We start from the raw sequence: 12,152 nt of genomic DNA, 5'->3' as shown, positions 1-12,152 counted from the left end.
AAAAAATAGACAGGAAATAGGAATTACTAACGCAGCGATTGATAAATATCCTGGATTTAATTTTTTTTACTGCGACGGTCTAAGTGTGCCGGAAATCGTGTGAGTTATGTTAAATGAAATAAATAAATAAATCATTCCAAGTGCACAACATCTTTAGTATGTAATTGATGTTGCAAGGGAATAGAGTTACGAAGCATTGCTATAACGTATTTGTGCTGCATGTTGTTACACAGCATTCCGACCCTGTCCAGCGGATTGTTCTGGACAAGGCACGTGTAACAATGTAACAGGCCAGTGTGACTGTCGAACACCTTATAAGGGAGTGGATTGCTCACAAAGTAAGAAATCTTTTGTTCCATTCCAGAAAAAAAAACATGCTCTGAAAAATTTTGTTTTCTAGTGGGAGAGAGTACAAGAAAAATAAAATGTACAAAAATGCACGACGCAAACCACGCATTGAATACAGATAGTTAAGCTGATTCTACATATGCTTGGATATAAGCTAACTAATCATATATAGGACGACAGAAACATATATTACATAAATTGAAGACACCTACAATTTTAAAGATACCGCCTGCTGGTAGATTTAAAAGGACACACACACCATTTGGGAAATCTTATGCGTGATCATGAAGACGAAATATCAAGTTTGAGTGACACTAACTCATTCAATGAGTGTTCAATGGATTTGTAGACCTTGGTATTAAATGGATGTTTAACGTATATTTTTGTTAAGTTGAGCCTGTGCCTTGTGAGGGAACGCCGAACAATTGTTCCGACCATGGCAGCTGGAGCGGCGGAAGATGTGTGTGTCTTCCAGGATGGACAGGGCAGCGATGTGAACTCCGTAAGTAGTGCTTTCATTCCGATAAATACAGCAATAAACAGAATGATTCTTCAGGTCACTAAATCATTTAGTTCTTTGTTACATATCCTCTTATAATCTTTCATGTCTATTTTTTTGGTAAGTTCGCAACTACATTTTCAAGCGCCCATTAATACTTCTTAATACCTATATATAGTACGTAACAAGCCCAAAATCATTATTTCAAAGAAATTAATATAATGTACTACCATCACCAGCATATCCGATATATGCTTATGACAGTCACAAATGGTTGATAATGTTATGTCTTGGAATAAAAGTTACCCTTTTGTACTATTTATAAAATCGAACGTTGTTGTAATCTCTTAGCTGACTGCAACCCTAGAGACTGTAACGGTCGTGGTGTCTGTATCAACGGGACTTGCTCCTGTGAGACCGGCTGGAAAGGAGAAGCTTGTGAAGAAGGTAACTTTTCTAGAAGTAACGGCGACATGGTTTCTCAAAGATCATAATAAGTACCCGGCGTAAATAATTTCAGCAGGTTGGTACACGAATGAATAAGTTTTTGGATCACAAGCAGTTATTTTTTTGTTAACACAGTTAAATGTTTCTGTTAACGTTAAAAACTGTGAACCAAGTAACGGTGTACTGTGAACCATGTAACACCTTAAGTGCACTATGCATCGAGTAACATCTAGTGTCACTGGCGGTGCACAGTAAACCAGTGTTGTAAAAATAAGGTTGTGATCAAAGAACTTTGCTATTCATCATAATAAGTACTTCTATCCAGCTCCTTTACTAAGAAAGCGATAATTGATCACTCACTGGGCAACCAAATTCACCATAATCAACCATAAAAGTTCATCTGTACAAGGGATTGGTAGAGTTCAGTGTAAAGCCTTTCAACAATGCTTCGTCAACAAAGCCACCACGTACGTATACGGACTGCAATACATTTCAGGCACTTAAAGTTCACTGTATACTATTCACCGAGTAATGTGCCTTATCTACAAAATGTGACCTTACGAAAGTTCTGGTTTATGCCATCTTTAACATAATATTTATGCTTTATATCTATTGTGTTTAGGAGCCTGCATTCCGCCTGACTGCAATGGAAATGGCGCCTGCACGGAAGGAACCTGTCGGTGTTTTCATGGTTGGCAGGGCGCCGCTTGTGATACACGTATGTAGTACTACTTGTCGTTCGATAGGACACATATTGTATATGTGTGTCTAACATATTTTACCATCGTGAAGTAGTTCCTTATTGTTAGTATCTGCACTGTAACACATTGCTTTCATGAAGACAGATACTCAGTGTGTCTTGTTTTCAGAAAAAAAATGTTGATTCTATCAACTTAGTTTCATCCCATACATAGTTTCCTGTTATGGCATGAAGCTTTTTTGTGTGTGTTGTGTTATTTTAATTCAATTGCAACGAGGCAATACATTGGCCACCCAGACAGCATGGCTGATATCGGGTGCTGGAAGATACACAGATTAATCATACACAATATAACGTACTAATAGGCTAACAAGCTTTATTTTGGTATGTCTACAGAGTATCGCCGCTGTCCTTCTGACTGTTCAGGCAGTGGTGTTTGCAACAATGTAACCGGCATCTGTAGCTGTGAGCGGCTGAGCACAGGACTGGACTGTTCTGAAAGTAAGATTAAAATTGTCATTATATTTTGAACATGCTGGAGTGGAATTGTAAATAGAATTAAATATACATAGCTGATACAGGCCAATCCACTTCGTAATGTTGTTAGCTTCTGAAAAAAAGGAAGAAAATACTAGAAAGGCCGACATTTTTTTTGGAACAAATTCAGCATGGCTTCACCGCATTTCGGGGCGAAATGTTCTCTCAACGGACAAACTCTCTCGCCATGCTTATCTCCTTTATTTGGCAGATTTCTACTCTTTCCAGCCGCCTCCCCAAGCCTGGTAGAGGCTACGAAAATATAGCGAAACAGAAATCATTCTGTGAACATAAATATGTTTTAGGCCTTTATATTCTTTTCTATCAATTGGAAACGACATTACACCACGGAGTTACGCCTGATCGTTGTACAGTGACTGCATTTAAAGTTACACTCCGTGATGTGCTTTGAAAATGTAAACAGAATGATTATGGTCAAAGTTCAAAATACCATTTAAAATCGCGACCTTACTTGCACGGCTCCTTGGCTTATCAGTGTTTTGATCTGTCAAACCTGCCCTCATGAAGGACACTATACAAAGGCGGTGATTTGTGATAAACTCTCGCCACAGGGGTTGTGTTCACTGAACAATGGGCGCCCCTGTGGCAAAATATCCGACATACTTGGGCTAACTTCACACTGTGTTCAACTTGCTTAACGTTTGGAGTTGAACAACCCCGTGATTCTCTAGTGCACCTGCTATAATTTGTACCGCGTCGAGGTGTCGGGGTGCTTAACTATAGGAATCCCCATAGGGCGAAAACTGCTCTACCACCTCAACCATTTTAGAAGACAACAAAATGATTTATTTAGTCCTACCCTGTGTGTACGAGTGGGCTTACTGATGTAGCATTAGTAGATATTTTTAAACCCTTCATATTTCTGTCACAGTTGAGTGTATGCTTTGCATCATTCTTGATTACTCTGCTCTTTGTTTTTAAAAGGTAACATCAGTGCGACTTGAAATAAAACTGGAGTAACTAAATGTATAAACAATAAATTTTATGCCTTATATTCTTTCTCCGTATATTGTCAGAGCTGTGTGCAGACTGCTCACTGAAACATGGAAGTTGTGAGGATGGCGATTGTATCTGTGATGAGGGCTGGGGAGGACCTTCATGTAGACAATGTGAGCTGACTTTATTAGATGTTATCTACTCTATTCAAGCCCCATGATGTTCGCTTATCTGATCTGTCCACAGAAAGTTTAGGGTATACAAGTTGTAGTAATGTATGCACGTGTTTACATGTATTCATAAATATTGCATATATTATTTAATTATATTTGCATACTGAAAAAATGCCATGCTCCCGTTACCCACAGTTCATAATGTTGCATAGACCTTTACAATTACATGCAACATGTATCGGGTTTAAGCAATCACACTTGAATTATTAAATGACGTTTGTGACAAATATTTAAATGTTGACGAGTGCCAGAACTAAGCAATACAATGAGTAGACAGTAGCAAACATATAAGAGATGCACCATGGACGACGACCAATATGTTATTGAGTGACACTAGATTAATTTACTGCCATCCTATTTGTATGTCAGGGCTCTCATTCTCCCTATTCCTTACTCTATGCAAACCTATGTACCGAAGGAAAATGCCAAGCACTACTAATGGTTTACACTGTTGCACTGTAGAATTATTCTGTTACAACGTTAATGTGTGGAACGGTTATTTTCAGTACTCTGCAATGAAGTATGTGGAATCCGTGGAACCTGTATCAATGGAACCTGCCATTGTAACCGGGGTTGGAAGGGACCAGAGTGTTCTCAAGGTAACTACTGTAACATTTGAAATCTATATTATTGTAATTAATATGTACTTCTTTTTTTTTGTTTTCATGACCTTTGTATGTTTCCGACGACTTCTGGCCAGCAAAACTGAAGAAGAAATGAGTGGATTGTAACTATATTTGGCGTCATGGCGTTTGTGCATTTCTTTGAAAACGAAGGTCAAGAGAAATTTTCGACCTCTTGGTGGATTTTCATTGATACTACAGCATATTTTTTTAAATCTTTTTTTTAGAGAAAGAGAACTTTAAACATACTATGGACTTGATGGTTGGGTGGCATATAGTTTTAATGTATAAAGGATTGTAAGTTTTGTTATTTTTTTGCGTAGTTTTTAGGTTTTGGCACGTTATTTGATATGTATACAGGTATATGCGGACTTTGTTGACCTAATTTGCAGAATGTATAAGGGAATTGCTCATTATTGTATGATAGATATGCGTCGATGAAGGTTAGACATCCAGGTAATACGATATGCCAAAAAACAGTTACTCAAGCAACTGGATATGATTTTGAAAACGTCAGACGTTTCAGCTAGTATCCACTAGCTTTCGTCAGTGACTGAGAGACCAGAGGGGAAAGCAGGTTTAATATACACAACCTGTTGATTGATATGCAAATAAAGTGAAGACAAATTTTTGGAAGTCGAAATGGAACAAAAGTCAGACAAGTCAAGACAAGATGATGCAGATTAGTCTGAAAGCTCCTGTTATACAGGACAGGAGCTTAAGTGTTGTCTGTCCTCGGGGCTGGGAGTGCCAAATCCCAAGTGCCGGAAAGATCGACCCGTAGCCCCCCTTCCCTGTTGAGGGTGGGGTTGTACATTCTTTCATATATTGCCTCTTTAACACCCCGTTCCCACCAGCGTGCTTCGCTGTCTAAGACATCCGTGGACTCGAGTTTGCAAGAGTGACCCTGGTTGTGTTGTAGGTGGTGGAAAATAGCTGAGGAGTAGCCGTTGGCACTAGGTCGGCAATGTTCTTTGTACCTTACTTTAAGCGGTCGACTTGTCTCTCCGATGTAGGTGTTGTTACAATTGGGCTCCTCACATTTGAGTCTGTAAATGACATTCGCCTTGGTACCCTTGTGAGGTCGGTCCTTAGGGTGTACCAGTCTTTGTCTGAGGGTTGAGTGAGGTTTGAAGTTAGTGGCTATGTTGAAGTTTTGGAAGATCCGTCGGAGTTTCTCAGATACTCCTTGGACATACGGAATAGTGATGTTGGCCTTGTTTTTGTTGGTCAGTGGTTTGCACTTCTGGGTTTTCTTAGACTGATCTGAAGGTTTGAGCGCTTTGTTGAAAGTCCAGTTTTGGTAGCCACATTTAGCCAGGGCACCTCGGTGGTGTCTTTGTTCGTCCGTTTTGGCTTGGTCTGAAGTGACAATGTTGTCTGCACGATGGAAGAGAGTTTTGATCACTGCTAGTTTGTGTTCCAAAGGGTGGTGGGAATCAAAAGCCAGGTACTGATCAGTGTGGGTTGGTTTCCTGTACACTTCGAAACGAAGGTTACCATCTTCCTCTACGATAGTTTTGGTGTCTAGGAAAGGGAGCATGTTGTCATGGCTTGGCTCCTGTGTGAACTTGATGTTGTCATCTATCTGGTTGATGTGGTCAAAGAAGTCAGCAGCTACCCTCTTTTTCAATCTGCACCAAGTGTCATCTACATATCGAAACCAGTTGGCCGGGGGAGTGTCATTGAAAGTGCTGAGGGCTTTGTTTTCAAACTTCTCCATGTACAGGTTTACAACAATTGGTGAGACTGGTGATCCCATAGCACAGCCGTGCATTTGTTGGTAGAACTGTCCTTTGTAGGTAAAGTATGTGCATCCTAAGCAGAGTTCTAGTAGCTCACAAACTTGGTCAACGGATAGGTTGGTTCTATCTGCAAGTGTATCATCGGCTTCCAAGGCTTCCTTGACTACTGACACTGCTTCCTTGGGTGGTATGGAGGTGAAAAGTGAGCACACGTCATACGAAGTGATGGTTTCATCATCCTCTACATGAATGTCTTTGATTTTGTTGACAAAGTCGGCACTATTCTGTACATGGTGCTGAGATTTCCCCACTAGTGGTCCTAAAATCTTGGCTAGAAAACCTGCTAACTCATAGGTGACAGAGCCTATACTGGAGACTATGGGTCGTAGAGGGACACTTTGTTTGTGGATTTTGGGAAGGCCGTAGAAAGCAGGGGGTTGTTCCGTTGTGGGATTGAGTTTTAGGTAGGTGGGGCGATCCAGAACTCCTTCAGTTTGCAATTTCTTGAGAGCTGAACTGATTTTCCCTTTAAACTTGTTAGTGGGGTCCTTTTTCAAGGGCATGTAGGTGTCTTTGTCTCCCAATAGGTCCTGTACCTTCCTGTCGTACTGCTCCCTGTCTAAGACTACTGTGCATCTGCCCTTGTCTGCAGGAAGAATCAATATGTCTTGATTGGTAGCCAAATCTTTGAGAGCGGTACGTTCTTCCCGTGTGATGTTACTAGCAGGGGGTTTGGAGACTTTCAGGGTGGTAGCTACTTTGGTGCGCAAGGCTTCAGCTTGTCTCTGTGGTAAACGTGCCCGACGAATTGCTGACTCGGTTTCTGTCACAATGTCAATGCTGGGAATCTTGTTGGGTGCTACTGCAAAATTTAGACCTTTAGAAAGCAGTGATTTCTCTGGTTCTGTGAGAGTATGGCTACTTAGGTTTTTTACCCACCTCTCGTCGGTTTTGGCCTGTGTAGTGGTTTTGGGTTCGGAACTGTTTGATCTCCAATTTGGGTCACTATCTGCTGCGCTAATAGTCTTCTTTTGCTGTAAACGATCAAATTTGGTCTTCTGTCTGTCTTTTCCCTTCTCGTGCTGATCAAGTTGTCCGCGTGTTATGAACTCTTTAGTTTCGGCAAAAATCTCGTCTGATAGTTTCTCCCTCAGTAGTTTTTCAAGGTTAGATTTCCTCGCGTTTAGACCGTCTAATTTGTAGTTGATCTGTCTTACCCTTTCGTTTAGTAACTTTCTTTCCGCGTTGAAGATGATCTTGTTGGCGTTGAAGCCTCTGATGGAAGTTTTTAGGCGTAGGCTGGTGGGTGTGATACTTACCTTGAGGCAGCGTAGACTGAAGCGTAGATGATTCCGGAAATCTGCAATCTTCCTGCTGGTCTTCTCCAGATCCCTCACAGAGCTCAGGCAAAACTTACCGTAATGATCCAAGATACGTCGATGAAGGTTAGACATCCAGGTAATACGATATGCCAAAAAACAGTTACTCAAGCAACTGGATATGATTTTGAAAACGTCAGACGTTTCAGCTAGTATCCACTAGCTTTCGTCAGTGACTGAGAGACCAGAGGGGAAAGCAGGTTTATATACACAACCTGTTGATTGATATGCAAATAAAGTGAAGACAAATTTTTGGAAGTCGAAATGGAACAAAAGTCAGACAAGTCAAGACAAGATGATGCAGATTAGTCTGAAAGCTCCTGTTATACAGGACAGGAGCTTAAACCTGCTTTCCCCTCTGGTCTCTCAGTCACTGACGAAAGCTAGTGGATACTAGCTGAAACGTCTGACGTTTTCAAAATCATATCCAGTTGCTTGAGTAACTGTTTTTTGGCATATGATAGGTATGCATGTAACATAAACACCACGAGATCATGCTCGTCTACAAAGCCATTAACAACAAACTTCCACACTACATGCGCCAGATGTTTGCTTACTGTAGCGAGCAAAGCACAAGGTCAACTAGACAAAGCACAAGCAATAAACTAGTTGTTCCTAAACCTCATCTAGAGAGCTTTAGAAGATCCCTAGCCTACCGCGGACCCACTGCCCGGAACAGTCTTCCAGTGGACATACGCACGGCCCCAACCCTCGCTTCCTTTAAGAGACTCTTAAAGAGGTAGAAACCAGGAATGAAAAACGGACGGACAAGAACTACTTACCTGCTTTGACGTCTATGTATTTACTTAATTATGTATGTATATAAGCTGTACCACGTTATGATGAATATTTGTTTAGATTTATTAAGACTCAGAATCATGTATCCAAGTCTGATGTATGCATTATGTGTTTTGTAGTAATTTGTTGACCCTTGAACCTCTCCCCTGCATGATGACCACAATGAAAAGCGGCCTGTTGGCCGAATTGTGTATTTTCATCAATAAATAAAGGCGCAAACAAACATATGTAATCTATAGCAGATAGAACAGGGGAGATACGGGGTGTTCGAATCCTGCGAAAATTTATCGATTTGTTTCAATTCTGGTATAATGTTATATTTAGTAATACAACTTACTTCTTCTCAAAACTTTTAGATGCCTGTAATGAAACATGCAGTGGCCATGGAGAGTGTGTTCGTACAAACGGAGAATGGGGATGCTCATGCGACAGAGGATTCATAGGAACATACTGCGGAACAGGTTTGTCAATGTACAGTTCTCGTACCAAAAACATAATCAACTGAAAGTTGCAGGTTTTGGTGCTTTTTTTTGCAAATTATTATAATATTTCTTTAGAATTCCACTATATTCTTACTTAGTTCTATAGGGCACCTGTCTCATCTTGAGTTTGTGTTTACTAAGTTTTTCATGCTTTGTAAAAAAGCAATCGTGTCTTCAAAATGTGGTCATAAACTGAATCCAAAGGTTTTACTTGTATTCTTAGCATAGTACTAAAGTTTGCGGTAAAATTAAATGAAAGTTGATCAGTTTGGTAACTTACATTGTAATGGTAGCATGTTGTTATAATAGCTAACAGCCCTGTATTTGTGAAACTAGATTTTAACAGTTTTTCTATCATACAGTTTCTGAGACAAACTGCGCTGACAATCTTGATGATGATGGTGGTGAGTATACAGTGATTTGATTTGATTTCATTTGATTTATTAGACTGTATAAACAGATATATACAGTCAGGACTGTTTTCATGTAAAAGAAAATATTTTCACGTAAGAAACCATTTATCATAGTCTAAAGCGAATATAGCAAAAATCATTTAACAACATAGGCGAGGACAAGGCAGGCAAAGCAATGCGTAAAGGTTGACGTTCGTTGATGGAAAACTGGTGTTCGGAGTGGAAAGCATTCAGTACCAAGGCTAGTACCAGTGTAACAATTTTATCATATTTCCAAGGCAAAGTAGTATCATTGCATTTTCAGAAATATCAACCACACTCGCCTTTGTCACTGAATAGTTAAAATACCCTGATGTAGATGACCCCTTATATATTCCTCATGCAAATATGTCAGAAGATTTTCACTATGTACAGTGGGACTGAATGTCCAAGCGATTCAAAGGTAAATCGCCTAAACTTCGTGAGGTGTTAACTATAGCGTTTGTAGTCTAGGAACCTAGCGTTGATTAACATTTTTGTCTCTTCAACATACGTTGCCTTACATGTGTTCTTGGTGTTCTAACCGTGGCAATACATGTACATGTAGGTTGTAAATACAGGTTGAAAAATGTAATGCTTGTTCCTACAGACTTGCTGGTTGATTGTGATGATCCGGACTGTTGTAATGACACGTCGTGCGTGGACGATCCTGCGTGCTTATCTGCACCACCACTTGAACAACTAGCAGCTGCTGATACCAACATTACACAAGCAGCAGGGAGAAGCTTTTATGATCAGGTTAAAAAATGATACTATTTATCATAGATAATAACGAATAAGATTAAAGTTCTTTTAGCTCTTCTGTTATTAAGTACATTAGCTTTCTGTTTAAGTCAGTTTTTGGAAAGCACTCTATACCAAACATAGTGATTCAACAGAAACCTATTAAATCGATTTCTAACATTTTTTTAAATTTTATTTTCGGTTCATGGCAAGTCTTCAACCCCTACTAACAGTGTGCAAAGTTACCAACAAATATTTTTTTTTTTCATCTTTGACAGGTTAAGTTCCTGTTCCAAAATGGAAGTGTACAGGAAGATGTTAGTCCGGACGCAATTGACAATGAGTAAGGAATCCGATGTTTCTGCACTACACTTGGAATACTACTTATTTTTAATTTACAAATGCCACATTTGAGACCTTAACTGCATTAACCTACTAGTTTGATAAGCTGCAAAAACAAAACACCTAAAGACATCTGTTTGAGAATCCATACTTTTACTAAATATTTAAACAAATGAAAACATAATGTCAAATCTAAGAACTATTAACCCTCAAACACCAGAACGGGGTCCATTTGGACCCCAGGCGTATATTCTTAAATGCTATTTGAATTTTTTTTCGTTCGAAAAAAAATTCCTCTCGTGACTTTGTCGATAAACCTCTTCTACAAGTTCTCCTAAATTTTTTGAAGATCGGCACGAATTTGTAAAAATAACAACGGAAGCCATATGTAAGACCGTCTGGGGTCCAAACGGACCCCAGCCATGTATTTGCACTTTCCTACACACAAAATTGTTCGGATGTCCTCAATATGTCTTCAAGCAAGCATAATTGCTTTGATATTATGCAGTTTACCAAGTAACCTCAACGTCAGAAATTATTTCATCGGGTTTTTAGAGGTTTGGCAATTTGACAATCATATGGGGTCAAAGGTCAACCCCATGTCCATGCCTGCAGGCCTCACCCCATTTTGCATAAATTATTATAATGAGCTGGAATTTTTTAAACACTTAATCATGCCAAAATATACCTCTTACTATGTGTAACCAATATATATGCAAAGATCAATGAAAGAATGCAAAAAGGAATATAAATTTGAAAGAAACCAAAAGGGGTCCATTTGGACCCCGTTCGGGCATTAACGTCACAAAAAAAGTTCGGGTGTTTGAGGGTAAAAATAGACATATAACAAATTGTACTAAACAGATCATTTCCCAAGAAGAATGATACGGGCTTTTGAACAAAAGTTCAGCAGGTACAAAACACTAACTGTTTGAATCTAAAAAAAAACAAGGAAAATCGTAGATTTTGTACCTCCGGGTATTGTAATGTATGTTGCAGAATGTTGGGTGCATGTTGGGACTGTTCTTTTAATTAGTGAATGGTGTCTGGGTGTGTGTGTGTTCACGCGAATACCACGTGACACAACTATGCAAGAGGAAGCTACGCAACTTGACACCTGTGCGAACAAGAACAATATGATTATGAACGGGGATAAGTCCTATGAGTTGAGACTGTGCTTTTCAAAAAATCCACCTGTTCCACCTCCCCTCACACTTGGAGGCAAAGAAGTCCCGGTTGTTGAATGTGCCACGTATCTGGGCTTCAAACGTCACCGCAGCCTTAGGTGGGACAGCCAAATCTTACACATGGCAAAGAAAGGCTCAACCCGTCTTCACTTTCTCCGCATGCTCAAGAAGGGCGGGATGCCACCAGAGGACCTGGAAACTGTGTATACGACTCTGATACGACCTGTGTTAGAGTATGCAAATGTCGTGTACGTGGGCTGTAACACAAAACAGAACAACACTCTTGAGGCTGTACAGAGAAGGGCGGCGAGAATCCTACGGCAACAGTACTCAAACAACCCCCTTCTCCACCCTCCAGGACAGACGGGAAACTGCAGCAAAAACTCTGCTCAAGCAAATGCGGCATGTCAGCCACACTTTGCATTCTTTGATGCCCTGCGACAGACACCAGAGCACACGGCGGTCCCTGAGAAATGGAAACCACATCTCCGTTCCGAAGTTCAGAACTGAAAGACTGAGGAAACCTTTTCTGTTTCAGGCAATAAGCCTCAGCAATCAAGATTTGTAAATAGTCCGCCTCTGTTTTAATGGACCTGAGCTACAAAATTTTAAATCTATTTAATTTTAATCGTCAATGTTGTGCTTTTTAATGTGTATCTCTTTTCAAGCTATTTTAACATGTAATCACTTGTGCAATTCA

At 39.9% G+C, this 12,152-nt stretch overlaps 2 protein-coding genes across 3 annotated transcripts in view; both read left to right on the top strand.

Annotated features, from left to right (window-relative positions):
- The window catches only part of LOC109475363, a 65,087-nt gene that overhangs the window by 13,201 nt on the left and 39,734 nt on the right, over positions 1-12,152 (top strand). The window lies entirely within an intron of this gene.
- Positions 1-12,152, top strand: part of LOC109475367 (teneurin-3-like) — a 43,790-nt gene that overhangs the window by 2,028 nt on the left and 29,610 nt on the right. For both annotated transcript variants that reach the window (XM_019775976.1, XM_019775975.1), the window contains exons 5-15: positions 234-338; positions 740-850; positions 1,199-1,294; positions 1,917-2,012; positions 2,391-2,495; positions 3,569-3,661; positions 4,228-4,320; positions 8,623-8,727; positions 9,111-9,152; positions 9,790-9,938; positions 10,202-10,266. In XM_019775976.1, coding sequence (XP_019631535.1) covers positions 234-338; positions 740-850; positions 1,199-1,294; positions 1,917-2,012; positions 2,391-2,495; positions 3,569-3,661; positions 4,228-4,320; positions 8,623-8,727; positions 9,111-9,152; positions 9,790-9,938; positions 10,202-10,266 — 1,060 coding nt within the window. The remainder of the gene's footprint in view (positions 1-233; positions 339-739; positions 851-1,198; positions 1,295-1,916; positions 2,013-2,390; positions 2,496-3,568; positions 3,662-4,227; positions 4,321-8,622; positions 8,728-9,110; positions 9,153-9,789; positions 9,939-10,201; positions 10,267-12,152) is intronic.

The sequence above is a fragment of the Branchiostoma belcheri genome, unplaced genomic scaffold, assembly GCF_001625305.1.
Source record: "Branchiostoma belcheri isolate BF01 breed outbred unplaced genomic scaffold, Haploidv18h27 scaffold335, whole genome shotgun sequence".
Classification (NCBI taxonomy): domain Eukaryota; kingdom Metazoa; phylum Chordata; class Leptocardii; order Amphioxiformes; family Branchiostomatidae; genus Branchiostoma; species Branchiostoma belcheri.
Note: the sequence above shows the minus strand (reverse complement) of the source record. Positions and strands in the feature narration are given on the sequence as shown.